This window comes from Procambarus clarkii, chromosome 31, assembly GCF_040958095.1.
Source record: "Procambarus clarkii isolate CNS0578487 chromosome 31, FALCON_Pclarkii_2.0, whole genome shotgun sequence".
Taxonomy (NCBI): domain Eukaryota; kingdom Metazoa; phylum Arthropoda; class Malacostraca; order Decapoda; family Cambaridae; genus Procambarus; species Procambarus clarkii.
The window spans coordinates 12213118-12236368 of record NC_091180.1 but is presented as its reverse complement, the minus strand read 5'-3'; the positions used below and the strand labels follow the sequence as shown (position 1 = coordinate 12236368).

Genomic DNA, 23251 nt, shown 5'->3' with positions numbered 1-23251 from the left:
CAGAACATCACCCCAAAGAGAATGACGACAATTGAAATCACCCAGCAGGAGCACAGGCTCCGGCAAGGAGTCCAGGAGGTGTTTCAGATCAGGAAGAGAAAGCGGGACACTCGGGGGGAGATAAATGGAACAAACTGTGTACCATTTCCCCACAAAGATACGAGCAGCAGAACAATGGAGAGGCGAAGGAAAAAGTAAGGGAACAAAAGGAACATCAGTACGAATCAAGAGAGCAGAAGAATTAGGAGCCCCAGCTGGGGTGGGGGGGAAAGAAAGGAATAGCCACGAAAACGACCAGGACGAGCACCAAGCATCGGCTCCTGGAGACAGACACAAAGGGGCGAAAACCGCGAAATCAGAAGTTGGAGTTCGAGGAAATTGGCGTAATAACCTCGAACGTTCCATTGAAGAATGGACATCGACGAGAAGAGAAAGGACAACAACAGAGAACAAGGAAGAAACAAAGGCGAAAGAGCAATATAGCACGTTAAAGAATATCAGGGTCGGGATCAGGGTCAGCAAAGTCAGGGTCAGGGGGCATGGGTAAACTGAGCAAAGACGGAGGGAAAGAAGCGGGAGAACAGACCAGAGGGGGGGGGCGGGCGTGGTCCGGAGGAGGAGGAGGAAGAGGAGGAGACAACGGAGAGGAGCAGTCAAGGGTAGCAGCAGGAAGAGGGGAGTAGAAAGAGGGAAGCGCACCTCAGCAAGGGCAGCAACCGAGCGGGAAGCGGGAGCCAAAGAAACCTCCATAGCAGGAACAGGGGACGCAACCACCGAAATGGGAGGGGAAGGAGCGATAGAGGCAGAAGTAGGAGCCGAGGAAGAAAGCAAAACCTTCTTACCCGCCGGGGAGGAGGAAGGAGAGGAGCCAGGCTTACGCTTCTGACGTAAAGAGACAGGCGTCCCAGCAACTACGTACTGGGCAACGGATTCTAGCGTCTCAACAGGAGAAGCCGAATGAGAGCACACGTGACGGCCGTTTGGAGAGCGATGGACATCAGCCAGCACCGACAGGCGGTGGGGAGAGGCAAGAGACAGAGGGGAAGGAGGAACGGAGGGAGAGGAAGAAGGAGACACAGGAGACGAGACAGACTGGATAGAAAGGAGGGGAACTCCAGACAGAGGACCAGGAGGTGGATCCTTCGGGACAGAACTCAAAGGAACAGAGGAGGGGGCAGTGGGCGTATCAGGATCCAAGGCCCGGAAACGGTTGTGAGTCTGAGGAAGGTGGGAAGAATGAGGAGAGGAAGAGCGCAACACGCGAGCATAAGAGATATTAGCATAAGGCGGGAGCCGGCGAACCTGGCGCCTCGCCTCAGGAAAAGATAAACGCTCCCGGTGCTTCAAGTTGAGGACGGCTGCCTCAAGCTTGTAATGGACACACGCACGGGAGAAGGTAGGATGGGCCTCACCGCAGTTGAGGCAACGAGCCTGGGGAGAAGTGCACTCCGACTTAGAGTGACCTTCGCCACCACACAAAGGACAGAGAGAGACAGTCCCAGAGCAGCGGAGGGCACCATGCCCAAACCTCCAGCACTTGTTACAGAGCCGAGGAGAAGGAATGTACTCCTGGACAGAGCACCTGGCACCAGCAAGAATGACAGAGGGTGGAAGGGTCCGACTATCAAAGGTAATCTTCACAACCCGAAGGGGTTGACGACGACTACCACGAGGGGGGACTAGTAAACGTGTCCACTTGGAGAATAGAATGGCCCTGGGCAGCAAGGATATGACGAATATCGTCGTGGCAGTCTCGCAGATCCCGAACACCAGTCGCAACATGGGGCGGGAGGAGAATAGTGCCAACACTGGCGTTCAACTGAACGTTCTTTGAGACCCGAACAGGGGTCTCGCCAAGGCAGGATAAGGCAGCCAAGCGGGAAGCTGCATCCTGAGAAGGAGCAGCAACGACACGTGTACCGAGACGAGTGGGGTTGAAAGTAACAGACGCATCCACGGAATCAACGAGATGTCGATGGAGGGAGAAATCGTCAGGAGGCGCAGAATCAAGAGGGAGGAGATCAAAATATTTGGCCCACGAAGCGGGACCAAACAAGGCCTGATAGGTAGCAGAACTGGAAGGAATCGAGCGAGGGCGGCCGTGACGAAGACGGCGGTGAGAACCCCCAGAGAGAGAGGGGTTAAAAGGCACAGTCGTCACAACTAGAGATGGAGCCGCGGCAGGGGACGAGGTAGTCACCACTGGGGGTTTGGGGCTCGACCCAACCACAGAGGAGGGAGGGGAGCCGAGGGGAGGAGTCTGAGAGGCCAAAGGAGGAGCAAGGTCGGGGCCCAATGCAGCGAAGGCTACAGAGCCTGGTCTTCCAACACGGACCGACTCAGGGGCTTGGTCGCCCACCCCACGAGCCTGAGAAGGTAAAGGGGAAACAGCAGAAACAGTAGATATCATTGCTACGAAAAATCAACATTCATTCACGAATGTGCCCCCACACCCACCATGGAGCCACAATTAGAGGCAGGACACCCAACAAGAAGCTATCACCGATCATGCCGGGGCCTCCTAGGGGTGCGTCGTGAGTATACGCCCCACAAACGCCACCTTAAGAACCAACAGTCCGTCGAGATCGGGTTCAGTGACGAAAGGGGGATTGACAATAAAAGGTTCCCCTCGCTCTCGACGTCGGGTACTACAGTTCTACGGGTGCAAGAGTATGCCTCCTCAAGCACCCGGGCGTCAAAATAGAAGAAGTCCAAGGGAAGAACCAGAACAAGCAAAAGGTCGGCAGGAAACGACAAGCAGATAGGAGAAGAGGGGGGAGAAAAACTAAACAGAAGGAAAAGGAAAAGGTGCTCAGCATAATTGGAGAGGACGGCAGCAGGAGCACAAGGCTAGAAAAGGACAGAGGACTGTCCCAAGGAGCATTACACTCCGGCAGCCGCCCACTAAGCCCCCCTCACGGCAACAACGAGCTGAGCGGGGAGGGGGGGGGACATGGGGCAAGTTATACAATTTATTTTATGAAACATGTAAATTAAGGCAATTTGAACATATACCCTATTCTATTCCCCTAGAGGCACAATGGATATCTACTGAGGACATGAAATAAAAAACACAATACCTTAAAACCGCACTGAGGCCAAGATGTCGATGGCTGCCCTCAGCCCCTTGGATGCGGGCTGGTGTCCCCTATCCCAACACACTCTTGAAATTTTGTTTTACCAGCTTACCGGTGGAATGGATTGCTCCTCCCACCATCTAATACAGCCCCAGGGTTCCACCCCTTATTTTGGCAATGGCCAACTATTTACACTAGGCCTGAGGTCTGGCTCTCTAGGGCCAATAAGGACTTCCCTGGAAACACAATCCGAAACTGTCTCTATATTCCGCTTGCTACAACTTGTAATAAAGTTGTTACATTATGGCTTAACGTGTTTATGACGTATTAGAACGTTGTTACAACTTGCTATATTGGTTGTTATAACTGGTTAGGAGGTGTTGAAACTTGTTCGAACGTTGTACCAACGTCGTAGTTTCGGTGTGTGTTTGGCGGGTTGGCACTTATCTACTGCCAATCACCTTCCATGATCTGCCATGAAAGGTTACATGAATTCTTGAAGATTGAGTCAGCTCTCTCCAGCTATTAGAAGGGAACAAGGCGCCTCTATGGAGCCCCGTGCACCTCCGAGCAATGCTTACCACACTGTTAAATTATGTTCAAGCCCGTCTCCTCCAAAATAAAGAGTAGGGACATTTGACTCGCCTGGTATGGGGAAGTGACCGGTGAGAGGGGAAGAGAGGGAATGAGAGGTGGATGGAGAAGGAAATCTGAGTGGGGAAGCCAAAGGTATCACGAGGGCCAGCAGCAAGACCACCCTCAGGTCAACCTCTTGACCCTGACAAATGGGCGACAGGGAGGGGGGGAAGAGGAGGAGACGAATGACGGGCAAGGGGAGGGGAGAAAGGGAGAAGGAAGGAGGGGAGAAGGGAGAACCAATGATCTGAGCACCAGATCATTACAACTCCCCCTCCTCGGAAATTAAGAAATTTGTGTGTAAAGAAATTTAAACACTCTTCTTATCCGGAAATCCTGCCCTACCATAACCATTAACTCTAAGCTACCAGCAACTTTATAGAGAACTCTTAAAACATTTCACTGCCACGAACAGAAAATAAAATGAAGAGAAATGAAGAGGTTATTAAACGTCGTGAGGGAGGGAGGTAGGTGGGAGGATTAAGGAGTATGGGAGTAGCGGTCAGGTGAAAGGGAAAGTTTGAAAAGAGAGGCGGAGGGAGAGACGAAGAACTTTTGTGCTACTACGGAGAGTAGTGGAAGTAGAAGAGTGGAAAGTAGAAGGTAGAAAGGACTACCCCATCTATTCTAGTTCATTACATACAAGACAAGAATGGAACTTGTCTGTACTCTAACTTGTTATCAAATGTTACTTTAGCATGTATCAAATGTATTTGCTGTAAGCATGTACTCATACTCATCAAGTCAGTGAACTCAGAGTGTTCTACACTCTAGTTTGCAATATATCAGAAAATCCAAGGTCTAGCGAACACAATTAAAGACAATTTAAACAATAAATTCATCCATTATATTTAACATGATAAGTATCAATTCAGGCAATTTAACTTAATGTTGACTATGTCAAGATTAATATACAATGTGAGTTACCACACAAGACATTGAGTACACTACGGCTGTCTGCTCCTGATGATCACACAAACACCTTAAGTGTGGAAAACACGAAATAAGTCATCTTAATGCAGACGATGAGTCACAATAACGTGGCTAAAGTATGTTGACCAGACCACACACTAGAAGGTGAAGGGACGACGACGTTCAGGTCCGCCCTGGACCATTCTCAAGTCGATTGTGAAGTCAGTAAAAAGTCATCTTAACATTCAACTCACCAAGAGTCTGAGCCTAAGTTGGATAGAGAGGGGGTGGAGGGGGTTGACAGACCCGTCCGGCCGACAGCCTATCTCGGCTGCTGTTCAATCGTCCAGCCTCTCTATCTGTTCTGTATTCTGCAGATGCTCTATCTTTCGAATGTACAGTTCCATGGGTATTTATGGGGGACCTGGTAGCTAACTTCTGCCCACAAGTAAGTTAGTCTAAGGCTCACTACCTACCACACCTTAAACAGTGACTTGTTTGACGGGCCCAACCCTGTCAGCCGTCTACTATTATCAGCTTAGCAGAAGCAAGGTCAATTCACACGACCTGACCCCCTGGTTAACTTGTAGTCACTAACACTCTAGAAGTGTAATTTTTTAATTGCTGTAACCCTTTCTACTACCGCCCACAAGATGGGTATGGGGTGCATAATAAATGAACTAAACTAACTAAGGTCAGACAACCTGGTGCCTCTCAAATATCCCGTCTGCTGACTCATGTTATTGGTAAAATAAAATATAACTAAACTAAACACCTTTATGGTACTACACAGCAACCCTCCTTAATTAAATTCTTACGTTAACACTTCGTCCCTTGGACGATCAACAATCAATGACTAATTGATTACGTTAATATTAATAGTAACACTTAGGTTAACTTATTTTGTCCTCCACAGACAAGTCAAACTGTACAACTGTCACTCGTAACTCTGAATTACACAAACACTTGACCCGTCGAGCATTCAGTGAGTAATCCCCATTAATCCCTGTACTATGGACAGCTGATTAATCCCAGCACAAGTTACATTATCGGTTACTATCGTCCACTCGATAGTTTACTAAAATTCTATGTCCAAGGTGCTAAGAGGACGGCAACCACCGTTGACTACCTTGAGCAATTACTACCTCGAAGTTCAATAATTAATTACACACACATATACGTCACCTTTCACACTGGCTCAACAATTATAACATCAACGAAATTAATTCCCTCTGGGGTCCTACACACCCCGATGAACCCAGGTGACTAGATCACTATCCCACGGACCCATAACTAACCACCACGTCTACAGTACTTAACAATGACTTTACTCTCTGGAGAGTCAATCAAATTACCTGTCCAACTGACAGATACTTAATAATCGACGTTACGTTAATGCAACAATGGAGCCTTCGCGTGAGTCGATCAAACCCAGATTGGAGTTGATTACCTCGACTTCCGTGAACCCTTAATTACCTGTCCAACTGACAGATAATATGCAAGAGACAGTACTTAAATGCAAGCTTTCAGCCCTGCCGGAATTCCTGCAACACTGTCTGACTTCCCCTGAAGTGGCTGCTTGGCCCCAAATCCCTTGACCGACCAAACAGCTGTTCCTTGGAAAATAATTAACCCAAACGTATCTTACATTAACTCAGTGTCTTGTGAACAATTCCTCTATAAGCAATGGGTGTTCCCTTGATGATGTTACGTTAATTACCCTTGACTAATTAACCCTCACAGAAAACTGGACTTCGATAACAACCCAATATACAGAATAACAACACCACCAAGTACTTGTCCCAATGACGCGTTCACCCACAACACAGTAAATCAACACTCGATGATCTAAAAACAATTACAACCCGGTTGCAATTGACAATTACTGCAGAACACCAGTAAATAACACACGCGGTGATCTAAACCATTATAACATGGCCCAAACAATTTACTGAACTACAGCAATAAAACACTGCATGGAACCGCATGGAGGTGAGGATACATGGAGAGCTAAGCTATTAGAGGTGGTGACGGGAGACATCTCCCGTCACGCAGGGTACAGTCGCACCTCCACAGATCTCCAGTATCAGCTCTTGATACTGGTAATGGCTCAAAAGGGCCACCACTTACGGCCTATTCATGCCCGTGTCACCTTTTGGGTGGCTTAATCTTCATCAATCAATCTTAAGAGGTGGTGACAAGAAACTTCTTAAGCTAGCATGTCAGAGAACCCACAAGGATGAGAGGAAACGATGAACCAGCGAGACTTGACCTAGTCTTCACTCTGAACGACTCCGACATAAGGAATATCGGTTTCGAGGCCCCGGTAGGAAATACGACCACAGTGTACTGACGTTTGAGTATCTGGTTGAAGAAGGGTTAACGAACTCGAAGAAGAGAACTGAAAACAAAGGCTGGCATTCCAAAAAGGAAAATATGAGGAGATAAGGGAATTCCTAACAGATATAACATGGCGAAACAGGGCTCAGAGGAAACACTGCCCAAGACATGATGGACTACATCACGCAGAAGTGTAAGGAGGCAGCAGACAAGTTTGTTCTGCTGCCTTTCAAAAAGGAAAACAACGAAATGCAGATAAGAAACCCATAGTTTAATCAGAAATGTAGGCTAGCTAAGCAACAAAGTAAAAGAGCATGGAGAAACTATAGAAATAACAGGACACTGGAGAGCAGAGAAAGATATTAGAGTGCCAGGAATGAATATGTCAGGTTGAGAAGAGAGGCAGAAGGGCAATACGAAAAATGTGGTGATCTCACTGATGTCAACAATTACAGACCTATATCAATTCTACCAACCTTGTTAAAAATATTTGAAAAACTAATCTACAAGCAGCTTTACTCATATCTAGCCAAACTCAACATACTTAGCTCTTGCCAATATGGTTTCAGACCCAATAAAAGCACTAACGATGCACTTATTTGTATGATTAACTTGATACATGCAGCTCTTGATAAAAATGAGTTCCCTGTTGGGTTATTTGTAGACCTACGTAAAGCTTTTGACACTGTCAACCACCAAAACCTTCTTCTTAAATTACATTATGGAGTCAGAGGACACTCCCTGCAATACCTCCAGTCTTACCTTACTGACAGGCTCCAGTATGTTTCTGCGAATAATTCCATTTCTCCCACCCTACCCATCAACATTGGTGTTCCCCAGGGCAGCATACTTGGTCCTCTCCTCTTTCTCATCTACATTAATGACCTTCCAAATGCCTCCCAACACCTCAAACCAATCTTATTTGCTGATGACACAATCTTCATTTTTTCCAGTCCTGACCCCCCTTGCTCTAAATGTCACCGTGAATACTGAACTTAATAAAGTCCATCTTTGGCTAACTGCTAACAAACTCACCCTTAACATTGACAAAATTTTCTGTATTTTGTTTAGTAATAAATCCTCAAATGAAATTAATCTAAGAATAAACAATATTCAAATCAGTAGTAAAGTTGATGGTAAATTCCTTGATGTCCTCATCGATAACAAGCTGAATTTCCAGGGACACAACCTAAATATATCAAAAAAAGTTTCAAAAACTGTTGGCATTCTTTCTAAGATCAGATATTATGTTCCTCGCCCTGCCCTGGTGACTCTCTATTACTCCCTCATCTATCCATATCTCAACTATGGTATTTGTGCTTGGGGTTCTACTACCCAAAATCATTTACGTCCTCTAATTACTCAACACAAAGCTGCTATTAGGACAATATCCAACTCTGGCCCCAGACATCACTCGGTACCCCTACTCAAATCTCTGAATATGTTAGATATTAAGTCATTGCACATTCTCTCATGTGTATTATACATATATAAAACGCTGAACTGTAATGCCAATCCTGACCTCAAAAGATTCATTGAAGGTTGTAACAGAACCCATGAGCACCACACCAGAAATAAATACAGTTTTGATATTCCTAGAGTACGACTTAACCCAACAAACTTTGTAAAATCTCTTTATGTATGTACCTTACCTAAATAAACATTTATTTATTTATTTATTTATTTATTTATTTATTATATCGACAAGTTCCAATCTCTGCCAAATTATGATCATTGACATCCCTGACGCGCCACTGTGTCACATCTTTCAACATCACCATTCGTGCAGTCCCCAGGAGGACAAAACTTCATGCAAACTACACTTATCGCGAAGAAGAAGGAGATGGAGTTTCACCCACAGGATTATAACCGCCTACCCGCCGAAGCCGTAAATACCAAAATTCAGCTGGAACAAAAACATAAGGGCAAATGGGGGAGGGGGGGGGACATTTGACAAGCCGCAGGCGTCCTGTCCTCCTCGAGGCCACTAGAGTGTTAATGGCTTCTCAGGTAAATTAAAGTAAATTCAGGAACTAACTAAAACTTGTCAACTCAAGGGAAAACGGGCCAAAAAAGCTGTTCGGCATTAACCCTTCTAATTGATATCATTTAAACATAATCCTAAGTAATGCATGAGAGTACTCATTAGGTCACATATTCTTGATGAAATTGTAAACTTAAATAATTAGAAACACCTAAAATGTATTATATAATCGACAAATGCTTATGAGATGTTTCAAAATGAAGCCAAAGTCGGCGGAAACACATCCGAACACATATAAGTGACAGCTACTGCAAAATCGAAGTTTCCCCAAAAACCATATTAATGTAAAAATCATTTCTCGAGCCACGCACGCTACTGTGCGCAACTGACAGCCATCGACGATAAATTGTTACACGAGGCGACCACGCCGGAGGCTAGAAATACATACCAGAATAAGGCCAAAGGCGGCACAGGAGCGAGTGGACACGTCAGCTCGCGGGGGAGAATCGGAGTGTTCCGCCGCCCTGGGCACAACAACGTCACCCTCCACACTGGTCTCCGGGACCCGCGGCTCCTCCTCCTACTCCACCACACCGCCTCCACCTCGCCCTTGATCATGGTGAGTGCCGCGTGCGGCAGCGGCCGTCTCTGGAGGCCGCTGCTGCCGCTTGCGGGTCAAGATAAAGAGAGGTTTGACCCCAGGTCTGTCTGTGTGTGTTGTGGGGTCACCCGGCCAGTCCCGTAGGCCTCTGGGGGTCAGGTTGGTGTGGTGGTTGTGGTTTGTGTGGCAGGTTGGTGTGGTGGTTGTGGTTGGTGTGGTGGTTGTGGTTGGTGTGGTGGTTGTGGTTTGTATGGCAGGTTGGTGTGGTGGTTGTGGTTGGTGTGGCAGGTTGGTGTGGTGGTTGTGGTTTGTGTGGCAGGTTGGTGTGGTGGTTGTGGTTTGTTGTGGCAGGTTGGTGTGGTGGTTGTGGTTTGTTGTGGCAGGTTGGTGTGGTGGTTGTGGTTTGTGTGGCAGGTTGGTGTGGTGGTTGTGGTTTGTTGTGGCAGGTTGGTGTGGTGGTTGTGGTTTGTGTGGCAGGTTGGTGTGGTGGTTGTGGTTTGTTGTGGCAGGTTGGTGTGGTGGTTGTGGTTTGTTGTGGCAGGTTGGTGTGGTGGTTGTGGTTTGTGTGGCAGGTTGGTGTGGTGGTTGTGGTTTGTTGTGGCAGGTTGGTGTGGTGGTTGTGGTTTGTGTGGCAGGTTGGTGTGGTGGTTGTGGTTTGTTGTGGCAGGTTGGTGTGGTGGTTGTGGTTTGTTGTGGCAGGTTGGTGTGGTGGTTGTGGTTTGTTGTGGCAGGTTGGTGTGGTGGTTGTGGTTTGTGTGGCAGGTTGGTGTGGTGGTTGTGGTTTGTGTGGCAGGTTGGTGTTGTGGTTGTGGTTTGTGTGGTGGTTGTGGTTTGTTGTGGCAGGTTGGTGTGGTGGTTGTGGTTTGTTGTGGCAGGTTGGTGTGGTGGTTGTGGTTTGTGTGGCAGGTTGGTGTGGTGGTTGTGGTTTGTTGTGGCAGGTTGGTGTGGTGGTTGTGGTTTGTGTGGCAGGTTGGTGTGGTGGTTGTGGTTTGTGTGGCAGGTTGTGGTTGTGGTTTGTGTGGTGGTTGTGGTTTGTTGTGGCAGGTTGGTGTGGTGGTTGTGGTTTGTGTGGCAGGTTGGTGTTGTGGTTGTGGTTTGTGTGGCAGGTTGGTGTGGTGGTTGTGGTTTGTGTGGCAGGTTGGTGTGGTGGTTGTGGTTTGTTGTGGCAGGTTGGTGTGGTGGTTGTGGTTTGTGTGGCAGGTTGGTGTGGTGGTTGTGGTTTGTGTGGCAGGTTGGTGTGGTGGTTGTGGTTTGTGTGGCAGGTTGGTGTTGTGGTTTGTGTGGCAGGTTGGTGTGGTGGTTGTGGTTTGTGTGGCAGGTTGGTGTTGTGGTTGTGGTTTGTGTGGCAAGTTGGTGTGGTGGTTGTGGTTTGTGTGGCAGGTTGGTGTGGTGGTTGTGGTTTGTGTGGCAGGTTGGTGTGGCAGGTGGGTGTGGTTTGTGTGGCAGGTTGGTGTGGTGGTTGTGGTTTGTGTGGCAGGTTGGTGTGGTGGTTGTGGTTTGTGTGGCAGGTTGGTGTGGTGGTTGTGGTTTGTGTGGCAGGTTGGTGTGGTGTTTGTGGTTGGTGTGGCAGGTTGGTGTGGTGTTTGTGGTTGGTGTGGCAGGTTGGTGTGGTGGTTGTGGTTTGTGTGGCAGGTTGGTGTGGTGGTTGTGGTTTGTGTGGCAGGTTGGTGTGGCAGGTGGGTGTGGTTTGTGTGGCAGGTTGGTGTGGCAGGTGGGTGTGGTTTGTGTGGCAGGTTGGTGTGGTGGTTGTGGTTTGTGTGGCAGGTTGGTGTGGTGGTTGTGGTTTGTGTGGCGGGTTGGTGTGGTGGTTGTGGTTTGTGTGGCGGGTTGGTGTGGTGGTTGTGGTTTGTGTGGCGGGTTGGTGTGGCAGGTGGGTGTGGTTTGTGTGGCAGGTTGGTGTGGTGGTTGTGGTTTGTGTGGCGGGTTGGTGTGGTGGTTGTGGTTTGTGTGGCGGGTTGGTGTTGTGGTTTGTGTGGCGGGTTGGTGTGGTGGTTGTGGTTTGTGTGGCGGGTTGGTGTGGTGGTTGTGGTTTGTGTGGCGGGTTGGTGTGGTGGTTGTGGTTTGTGTGGCGGGTTGGTGTGGTGGTTGTGGTTTGTGTGGCAGGTTGGTGTTGTGGTTGTGGTTTGTGTGGCAGGTTGGTGTGGCAGGTTGTGGTTGTGGTTTGTGTGGCAGGTGGGTGTGGTGGTTGTGGTTTGTGTGGCAGGTTGGTGTGTTGTTTGTGGCTTGTGTGGCAGGTTGGTGTGGTGGTTGTGGTTTGTGTGGCAGGTGGGTGTGGTGGTTGTGGTTTGTGTGGCAGGTTGGTGTGTTGTTTGTGGCTTGTGTGGCAGGTTGGTGTGGTGGTTGTGGTTTGTGTGGCAGGTTGTGGTTGTGGTTGGTGTGGCAGGTTGGTGTTGATTGTGGTTTGTGTGGCAGGTTGGTGTTGTGGTTGTGGTTGGTGTGGCAGGTTGGTGTGGTGTTTGTGGTTTGTATGGCAGGTTGGTGTTGTGGTTGTGGTTTGTGTGGCAGGTTGGTGTTGTGATTGTGGTTTGTGTGGCAGGTTGGTGTTGTGGTTGTGGTTGGTATGGCAGGTTGGTGTGGTGTTTGTGGTTTGTGTGGCAAGTGTTTGTGGTTTGTGTGGCAAGTGTTTGTGGTTTGTGTGGCAGGTTGGTGTGGTGTTTGTGGTTTGTATGGCAAGTGGTTGTGGTGTGTGTGGCAGGTTGGCGCTCGGCTTGGGTGGCAGGTGGGCGTGGCGCTCGGCTCGGGTGGCAGGTGGGCGTGGCGCTCGGCTTTGCTCAGGTGGCAAGTGGGGGGTGGCACTCGGTTCGGGTGGTAGGTGGGCGAGGCACTCGAATCGGCTTGGTGGGCGAGGTGCTCGTATCGGCTTGGGTGGCAGGTGGGGCTTGGCTCTGCTCGGGTGGTAGGTGGGGGATGGTGCTCCGCTCGGGTGGAAAGTGGGGTGTGGCACTAGGCAGGTGGGGCGTGGCACTAGGCTCGGGTGGCAGGTGGGGCGTGGCGCTCAGCTCGGTTAGGGTGGCAGGTGGGGGATGGCACTTGGCTAGGGTGGCAGGTGGGTGTGGCGCTTGGCTCAGGTGGCAGGTGGGGGTGGCGCTCGACTCAACCGGGTGGCAGGTGGGAGTTTCATTCGGCTCAGGTGGCAGGTGAGGGTGGCGTTTGGCTTGGCTCAGGTGGCAGGTGGGGGTGGCATTCGGTTCGGCTCGGGTGGCAGGTGGGGTAGCATTCGGCTCGGCCCGGGTGGCAGGCGGGTGTGGCGCTCGGCTCGGCCCTGGTGGCAGGCGGGTGTGGCGCTCGGCTCGGCCCGGGTGGCAGGCGGGTGTGGCGCTCGGCTCGGCCCGGGTGGCAGGCGGGTGTGGCGCTCGGCTCGGCCCTGGTGGCAGGCGGGTGTGGCGCTCGGCTCGGCCCTGGTGGCAGGCGGGTGTGGCGCTCGGCTCGGCCCTGGTGGCAGGCGGGTGTGGCACTCGGCTCGGCCCGGGTGGCAGGTGGGCGTGGCGCTTGGCTCAGCCCAGGTGGCAGGTGGGAGTGGCGCTCGGCTTGGCCCAGGTGGCAGGTATGTATGACGCTCGGCTTGGCTCGGGTGGCAGGTGGGGGTGGTGCTCGGCTCTCCTCTGCTCGGGTGGTAGGTGGGGCGTGGTGCTCGGCTTGGGTGGTAGGTGGCGGGTGGCGCTCGACTCGGCTCGGGTGGTAGGTGGGGGGTGGCGCTCGGCTCGGGTGGCAGGTGGGGGTGGCGCTCGGCTTGGCTCGGCTCGTGTGTCAGGTGAGGGTGGTGCTCGGCTCGGGTGGTAGGTGGGGGAGGCGCTCGGATTGGCTCGTGCGTCGGCTGCCCTGTTGAAGTTGTTTGCGCCTATTCTAAAGGAAGCAGTGTATGTGTTCTTTACTTCTTGCTTCGCATGCCGACAGGCGATGCTCATCGATTCTTTGGAATCTGCTTGGGCTCTGGTTCTTAGATTTTCGTTCGCTTTTTTGTCAGTTGCTGTTTGCAGTCTGTGTGGTGGTGCATTTTCTGTAGGCAGCTTCGTTTAGTTGCTGGCCTATGTTGAACTTGTTGGTTCTCTGTGGGGGAGGGGTGGTGGGGGAAGGGTCATGCCAGGGCTCGGGGTTCCTTCGGTCATCGTTAGTCAGTGGTACCAGATTTGGAGCCAGCCCCTCCTGCGGAGTAATTGGCTTCTGGTCGGCGCAGTGCCAGCTGCTCATCGATTGAGCTCTTGTAAGGGTTGTCGTTTTGTCTAAGGCTCTTTTCTTGTTGGCATTGGCCTCTGGGGGTTGGGGTCAGGAAACTTCATGCTTTTCTCCGGCGCAGGGGTTTCTACTCTTTCAAGCCTGGTGGTGGTTTTGTTTGTTTGCAGCTGTCTTCTCCTTTTCTGACGAAGAATGAGACTGCTGCTTTCCGAAGGGGTCCTTGGGCTGTTGATGCTTGGTTGGTTCAACGAGGGGTGCATCATTTTTTTGTATCCGGTTGCGGTTTTTCAACGTTACTTGCGCTCCACGGCCTCCGTGGCCGGGTACGCGCTTTGGGTTGACCCAGTTTACCTTCTTCCCTGTTCCAGGGCGTGGGTCTCCCAGGTTGTCCGCAGGATTATTTGGTCCAACTAGCCAGCAGTCTATCCCCGTGCCCATGATGTTCGTAAGTTCGAGGCGTTGGCTGCTGTTTTTGGTAATGTGTGTTGGGCTGACATTCGGGCACAGGGTTTCTGGAGGTTGAACAGGGTCCTGGCCGCATGGTACCTCTTTAATGTTCCTGGTCCTTCTTGGGCATGTATAACCTTGAGTCACAGATTGCAGCTAGTTGTATCGACTTTGAGTTGAAGAGCAAGTGGCGGCTGCCTCCCAGGTAAGTCCCTATTTTCCTTATTCTTTGGTTAGGTAGCTCCGGGGAGCTGAAGGAGGTCTTCACAGAAAACCAGCATTGAATGTAATGAATTGCCATTTTCTGGGCGAGACCCGGAGGCTCCCTGGCATCCCTCCCTCCCTCCCTCTGTTTGGCATTTTTCCTGTTTTTTTATATTCATCCTCTGAACTTGGGTTGGGTAGCCGGTGCGGGAGGTCTGGGGCTTCCCCCTTCCCTCTCCAGGGAGGGGGGGGGGAGCTGTTCAGACAGCGGTACGTATCTAGTTGTACTTACCTAGTTGTGTGTGTGCAGAGGTTGAGCCCTGGCTGTTTGGTCCCGCCTCTCAACTGTCAATCAGCTGGTGTACAGATTCCTGAGCCTACTGGGCTCTATCATATCTACATTTGAAACTTTGTATGGAATCTGCCTCTACCACATCATTACTTAATGCATTCCATTTGTTAAGTACACTGAATTTTTTTTTTGACACTGAAAAAAAGTTTTTCTAATGTCTCTGTGGCTCATATGGGTACTAAGTTTCCACCTGTAATTACCTAAGTGTAATTACTTAAGTGTAGTTACTGGATGAGAGCTACGCGCTTGGTGTCCCGTCTCCCCAGCATTCTTTGTCATAAAACGCTTTGAAATTACTGATGGTTTTGGCCTCTACCACCTTCTCACCTAACTTGTTCCAACCGTCTCGATTTTCTTCCCTATCAATTTTATCGATTCCTGTTATTATTTTGTACGTAGTGATCATATCGCCTCTTTTTCTTCTATCTTCTAGTTTTTGCATATTTAATGCCTCTACCCTCTCCTTGTAGATCTTGTCCTTCAGTTCTGGGAGCCACTTAGTGGCATGTCGTTGCACCTTTTTCAGTTTGTTGATGTGCTTCTTAAGATATGGGCACCATACAACTGCTGCATATTCCAGCTTTGGTCTAACAAGTCGTGAACAATTTCTTTAGTATTTCTCCATCCATGTATTTAAAAGCAATTCTGAAGTTAGAAAGTGTAGCATAGGATCCTCGCACAATGTTCTTAATGTGGTCCTCAGGTGACAGTTTTCTCTCTCGAACCACCCCTAGATCCCTTTCTTTGTCAGAATTCTTTAAAGATTTCTCACATAATTTATACATTGTGTGGGGGTCTATGTTCTCCAGTTCCACATTCCATAACATGGCATTTATTCACATTAAATTCCATTTGCCAAGTGTTGCTCCATATACTTATTTTGTCCAGGTCTTCTTGAAGGCCATGACAATCATCTAGGTTTCTTATCTTCCCTATTATCTTAGCATCATCAGCAAACATGTTACTGTAATATAATTCTGTATTCCAACTGGTAGATCGTTTATGTAGACAATGAACATTACCGGTGCAAGAACTGAACCCTGTGGTACTTGTTCCCTTGTTCGTGCTCCACCCTTGCTAAAGAATTTATCCACCCTGTTAATTCCCCTGAGAATTTTGTAGGTGGTTATCATGTCTCCACTTACTCTTCTGTTTTCCAGGGATATGAGGTTCGGCTCCCTTAGCCGTTCCTCGTAGCTCATACCTGTCAGTTCTGGGACTAGTCTGGTGGCGTACCTCTGAATCTTCTCTTTTTTTTTTTTTTTTTTTTTTTTCTTTGAGATATATACAAGAGTTGTTACATTCTTGTACAGCCACTAGTACGCGTGGCGTTTCGGGCAAGTCCTTAATCCTATGGTCCCTGGAATATGATCCCCTGCCGCGAAGAATCGTTTTTTTCATCCAAGTACACATTTTACTGTTGCGTTAAACAGAGGCTACAGTTAAGGAATTGCGCCCAGTAAATCCTCCCCGGCCAGGATACGAACCCATGACATAGCGCTCGCGGAACGCCAGGCGAGTGTCTTACCACTACACCACGGAGACTCTAACTTTATCTTGTGTTTTAACTAGGTATGGAATCCAGGATGGAGCTGCATACTCCAGGATTGGTCTTACATAAGTGATATACAAGGTCCTGAACGATTACTTGCACAAGTTTCTAAAGGCAATTCTTATGTTGGCCAGTCTAGCATATGCTGCTGCTGATATCCTTGTGATGTGGGCCTCTGGGGACAGGTTCGGTGTAATATCAACCCTCAGATCTTTCTCTATTTGACTCTTGCAGGATATCACCTCCCAGATGGTACATTGTGTTCAGCTCTCGGTTCGCTTCATCTAATTTCATTACTTTACAATTTCCCGAGTTGAACTTTAGTAGAGATTTTCTAGACCATTCCACCAGTTTGTCCAGGTCGTCCTGTAGTTTCTGTCTATCTAAGTCTGTTTTGATTCTTCTCCATAATTTTTGCATCATCAGCAAACATTGAGAGGAAGGAGTCTATATCCTTTGAAAGGTCGTTTACATATGTATATTAGAAACAGGATGGGTCGAAGTACAGAGCCCTGTGGGACTGCTGGTGACATCTCGCCACTCTGATATCTCCCCCCCCCCCACTCACAGTTACTCGCTGTTTCCTCTTGCTTAGATACTCCCTTATCCACTGAAGCACCTGACCTTTTACTCCTGCCTGTTGCTCCAAATTTTGAATCGGCCTTTTGTAGCTGTTGCATCGATGTGGCGGCTGTGGTGATGTCATGCTTGTTTGCTTATTTTCTAATAGGGGAGTTCTGCCTGCTCATTTGGCTTTCGTTTTACAATTTTTAACCAGTTTGTTTTGGGATTCCTAGCTTTCAGGGTGCCTGACCTGGTAGATGGCAGACATAGACTGCTTCCAATTACATGGGGGGGGGTGTCAATAGGCCATTGCTCCTTCTGCCTCTCTGAGGGGGCCAAGTTCTGGCTTGTGGTCCCCGGTAGGCTAAGAACTTAATCGATTGACTGTTGTCTCAGTCCTCAGTCTAATATTGACACTTCAGCCCAGGATAGCTCCGGGAAGCTTCCAGGTCTCGCCCAGAAAACGGCGTTTCGTTACATTTAATGCTGTTTTTTTTTTACACATAGGCAGCAATGACCATTTCATAATAGCCACTGTCTAAGGGTTAAATTAATTTTAAATCTGCCAATATATAGTGCTCATACAGTATTGCATTGCGCCTATGGAAAATAGTGTTCAGTGTTCTTACCGATGGCTTTAAGGTGGCAAATTAGGAACTTGTCTCAATTGTAAATTGGGGACTCCCTTTTAAGAATATATATAATCAGATTATGACTATGAAAACAAAGTTTCAACCGAGTAAAGCACATCATTAAATTTTTAATTTAACGTGACCAACAAAACCAAAATTAAGTGTTATGATGATTGACTGGTAACATCTTTCATGTTGAGTTTTAAAATTCGCTTGAATTCCACAGGTGTTGCTGGCTGCAGCAGTCTGCACCAAGAGCGGCAAAGCTCTGGTGTCGCGCCAATTTGTCGAGATGACCAAATCTCGCATTGAAGGCCTTCTGGCAGCGTTTCCCAAGCTGATGACTACTGGGCGACAGCACACCTTCGTGGAGACAGAATCGGTCCGCTATGTTTATCAGCCCTTGGATAGACTCTACATGCTGCTTATCACAACTCGAGCATCGAACATTTTGGAAGATCTGGAGACACTGAGACTCTTTTCCCGTGTGGTAATTTAAAGTTTTTTCTTCTATGTAGCACAGTACTGTATGTCTGTGTAAGCATCCGAATTGTTGAAGCCAAGGTAGTCTGCATTGTCAAATATCTTAAAAAATTAACTTGTACTAATAATCATTCATTGGGTCAAAAACACTCCTTCAAATATCCTATTTATCTTTTGTAAACTATTTTGTTACTTTTTATTTTTTCATATAATTTTGATTGCACGAGTTTCATAAGATATATTTTAGCAGGATAAAGAATAGAATTCTATTAACTGTACTTAAGAGGTTTGCCTTTTTACAGATCCCAGAATATTGTCGCAACATGGAGGAGAGCGAGATTCTTGAAAATTCTTTCCACCTCATATTTGCTTTTGACGAGATCGTCGCATTGGGTTACCGCGAGTCTGTCAACTTGGCCCAGATACGAACATTTGTGGAAATGGATTCACACGAAGAAAAAGTGTATAGGGCAGTTCGTGAAACTCAAGAGAGGGAGGCTCGTACCAAAATGAAGGTAAAAATATGCGCTTCGAATTGTTCTGTAATTTAGCGTTAATTTGTTATAAGTACAGTTCTATTGAATTATACGAGTAGTGTTAGTTTGTATAAATGATAGTTTTGTAATTGCGTTTGTGATGGTTAAGCTACTTATAAAACTTCCATTTACTGTAAACTGCCACTTGTCTACTTGATATAGCTTCACCAGAAGGAGGAGAAAGATGGAAAGTGCCTAAAGTGTGCAGTGTTAGTTAACACTTTGTGGCCCAACTGTTCCAAGTTGTCCTTTAACGGCCTTAGGGTTCCTATTAATGTATTTTAGTGGCCAAATTTAGTTTTCTGCTTTTTGTATTTTCAAATTTAAACATTTTATACTGTACTAATTGGGTATGTGGTTTTAATGACTTCGGTATATTTTAAATTCTAGGAGAAGGCTAAGGAACTCCAGCGAAAACGTTATGAAGAACAAAAGAGAGGTGGCAAGAACCAGGGTTATTCTGGTGGAAACACTGGAGGTTTTGGCATGTCGGGAGGATTTGGAGGTGGCTCGGGAGGCTTCACGACACCTACCGAAACCATCACAGCCTCTACACAGGTAATGTGCATGTGATTACAGTATAAAAATCCAACAAAGGTATACAGTATCTATTCCAATACATTTCCCTTTTAAGTCATCATAATTGTTTAACACTTTTGTGCTTTGCGCCAGCGAGCCCCACACTGTCAGGTGGGTCCGGGCATTACCGCGTGCTCCATGGGATCGCGTGGTAATTCTGAAAAGTGTATACTGTGGTACCTCGGGTTACGAACGTCCCTGTTTACGAACTTTTCAGGTTACGAGCCAGATTTGTTGAACTAGCTAGGCAGTACAACAAATCCATGTCAACGATATGCACTGTACTTGCCAAGAAAAAGGACATTATGAGTGCTAAAGTGGCAAAAGGCGTATCAATGATCACGAAACAAAAAACCACAAATACTTGAGGATGTGGAAAAGTTATTAATTTGGATACACAACAAGGAGTTAGCGGGTGATAGTGTTTCAGGGGCCATCATTTGTGAGAAAGCCAGGGTATTGCACGAAGACCTTGTAAAGAAAACCCCTAGAACGAGTGCAGATACTAAAGACTTTAAGGCAAGCAGGGGATGGTTTGACAAATTTAGAAAAAGAAGTGGTATTCATAGTGTTGTGAGGCATGGGGAGGCTGCCAGCTCAGACAAACCAGCGGCTGAAAGATTTATTGAAGAATTTAAAGAGTTTGTAAAGGCTGAGGGATACCTACCGCAACAAGTGTTTAATTGTGATGAAACAGGACTGTTTTGGAAAAGATTGCCTAAGAGGACATACATTACCAAGGAGGAGAAATCACTGCCCGGACACAAGCCTATGAAAGATAGGGTTACGCTTGTGCCGTGTGGAAATGCCCCACTCAAGGCCCTGCTTCTCCTCGACAATGCTTCTGCTCATCCTCCAGGTTTGGAAGATGCATTGTTGAACAAATATAATTTTCTCACAATAAAGTTGCTTCCTTCCTAACACCACTCCTCTAATTCAGCCTATGGACCAGAAAATCATAGCAAATTTTAAGAAACTTTATGAAAGGGCACTTTTCCGGAAATGTTTTGAAGGGACTGAAGCCACAAACCTCGCCCTCAGAGAGTTCTGGAAACACCATTTTAACATTTGTAGTGCTTTAAAACTCGTTGACAAAGCCTGCCAAGAAGTGACTCAAAGAACCCTGATCTCTGGCTGGAGAAAATTGTGGCCTGAATGTGTGCCAAAACTAGACTTTGAGGGGTTTGAGCCTGTAAATGAAGTGCCTATTGTTGAGGAAATTGTTACTCTGGGTTGGAAAATGGGCTTGGAATTGGATGGTGCAGATGTGAAGGAGTTGGTGGAAGAACACAACGAAGAACTGACCACCGAAGAACTCCAAGCCCTTGAAAAGGAGCAGCAACAAGAGGCAGCTGGGAATATTTCTTCAGAGGAGGATGAGGCAGAAGAGAAAATCCCTTCCTCAACAATTAGGAAGTGGTGTCAGATGTGGGAAGAAATGCAAACTTTTATTAAAACAACTCGCCCAGAGAAAGCCGTTGCATTAATCTTTTCAATGACAATGTGATGCCTCACTGCAGACAAATGTTGCGAAGAAGGGAAAAACAATCTTCAATGGATCATTTCGTTGTGAGAAAATTAAGCAGTGAGCCACAACCAGGACCTAGTGGTATGCAGGCAAAACATGCCAGAGGGTGCACTCCAGAGAAATCTTCACTGCCTGATGTTATACAGTGGTACCTCGGAATGCGATTGTCCCTGTATGCGAGGTTTTCGGAAGGCGAGCAGTATTTACTCCAAAAATTTGTCTCAGAAGGCGAGGGTTACTTCGGGACGCGAGTTTGTTGATACGCGTACAGGCCGACCTAGCGCGTGGTGGTTCGGCGATCGTCGCCCCTCCGCCCCGCCGCCCCTCAGTTTACCATTGTCTCGCGCTCAGTGACTACCCCCACATCAATTCTTCTCGCGGATTTTCAGTGTTTTGTTGGATTTTTGGTGATTTGTCTATACAATTTGTTATTATATATCTCACCATGGGTCCCAAGAAAGCCAGTGGTAAGGATAAAGGCCAGAAAGCTCATGTGAGGATGACAATAGAGGAGAAACAAGAGATCATTCGGAAGCATGAGAACGGTACACGTGTTGTTGAACTTTGTAGGCAGTACAACAAAGCCACATCAACAATATGCACTATACTTAAGAAGAAAAATAAGATTATGGGTGCTAAAGTGGCAAAAGGAGTAAGAACATTAACGGCACAAAGACCACAAATACTTGAAGTGGAAAAGTTGTTATTAATTTGGATACACGACAAGGAGTTGAGGGGTGATAGTGTTTCGGAGGCCATTATTTGTGAGAAAGCCAGGGTGTTGCACGAAGACCTTCTAAAGAATACCCCTGCAACGAGTGATGCAGATAAGAAAGAGTTTAAGGCAAACAGGGGCTGGTTTGAAAAATTTAGAAAGAGAAGTGGTATCCATAGTGTTACAAGGCATGGGGTTATGTGATGTGATTATGGAAGGGGACTCCCCTTCCAAACAGTAACTCCTCTCCTCCTCCCCCCTCCTCACCATCTTCCATACGCCTACAGCACTCGACAGCAAGGTAAGTAATAACTGGAACACAGTTTTGTAGGTTTATTTAGATGAATTGGGTAAATTAGGTATAAAAATTTAGTTTGATGTGGGGTTTTTGGGGTAGTCAGGAACGGATTAATTCATTTCCCTTTATTTCTTATGGGGAAATTAACTTCGGAATGCGAGTTTTCGGAAGGCCAGGCGTCTCCAGGAACGGATTAAACTCGTATTCTGAGGTATGCCTGTAATGGAAGGGGACTCCCCTTCCACACAGTAACCCCTCTCCTCCTCCCCCCCTCCTCACCATCTTCCATATGCCAACAGGAGCCATCAGCAAGGGTAAGTAATAACTTGAACATACTTTTGTAGTGTAGATTTGGGTGAATTAGGTATAAAATTTACTTTGAAGTGAAGTATTTTGGGGAGTCAGGAACGGATTAATTCATTTCCCATTATTTCTTGTGGGGAAATTAGCTTCGGTTTACGAATTTTTGGGTTACGAACCGTCTCCAGGAATGGATTAAATTCTTAAACCGAGATACCCCTGTACTCTTTTTCAACTTTGTCACCTCAATTCTCGTCCTAGGTTTTTCAATTTGGTATCGTTGTGTTCGCAAAAGAATTCTCTACAGGACTAAATGCATATAAACTCCAAAAGCCTGGCCTACCACCCGCAGCAGAGAAAGTGAGAGCGAGTTACCCGGGAGCGCGCAAGAGCAATAAAATGTGTACACTCTCTTTTCACTTTGGTTACCTCAATTCTCATCCTAGGTCTTTCATTTTGGTATCAATGAGTTCGCAATAGATTTCCCTACAGGAGTATATGCATATAATGTCAAAAACCGTGGCATGCTCCACCCGCCAACAAGATGAACGTGGGCCAAGGTTACCAGAAAGAGAGCGCTGTGCCACCCCCGAGCACCACTCATTACATTAGAGAGCGCAGTAATACATTAAAGTGTATACTATTTTCAACTTTGTCATCTCAATTCTCGTCCTAGATCTTTCATTTTGGTATCAAATTGTTCGCAATAAAAAGGCGCGTATTTTAAAACTAGTCCCATAATAATAGAGCAATAACTGGAATTTTAACATATATTTTAATTCTGGAAGCTCATCATCACAAAATTATTTATATATTTCCAGTGTTCTGACATAAATTTTTGTGTTACATCTTTCATTTTGGTATCAAATTTTTTGCGACGTAAAGGCGCGCATTTTAAAACTAGTCCCAACATAATAGCACTGTTATGTAAAATATGGTGGGCTTGCTATGGGGGAACTGGTACTATTAAGGGGTAAGGGTAGTTAGAAAACAGAGTTATCAAATATGGGAGAGCTAAAAGGCCCGGCCCCCCAAAAAACTATAAGCAGTGCTGAATACTTGGCTACACACAATGTCAGTCTAGAGGTTGGTCTAGAGGTTGATTAATGCACTCCCACACAGGAAGAAGGGATACTCTGTTCTAATTTACTTATTTATTAACCCCTTAACAACCCCCCCATATACACTCACACCAATAACAATAATAATAATTACTTTACCACACTATCTTATGTTAAAAGCCTTTGTCCACATAGACAGGATGCAAGGTTTTACACTGAGCACAAGCTAGTGTAAAGTTCTACTGGATGAGCACTGAAGCTGGTAGTGAGACTTCAC

The 23251-nt window shown here is 47.1% G+C and overlaps 1 protein-coding gene across 1 annotated transcript in view; it reads left to right on the top strand.

The window, feature by feature from the left end:
- The first annotated feature begins 9241 nt into the window (after positions 1-9241).
- Positions 9242-23251, top strand: part of deltaCOP (coatomer subunit delta) — a 28917-nt gene continuing 14907 nt past the window's right edge. Inside the window, exons 1-4 of the mRNA XM_045743075.2 lie at positions 9242-9568; positions 17701-17964; positions 18260-18472; positions 18884-19051. Coding sequence (XP_045599031.1) covers positions 9566-9568; positions 17701-17964; positions 18260-18472; positions 18884-19051 — 648 coding nt within the window. The 5' untranslated portion in view covers positions 9242-9565. The remainder of the gene's footprint in view (positions 9569-17700; positions 17965-18259; positions 18473-18883; positions 19052-23251) is intronic.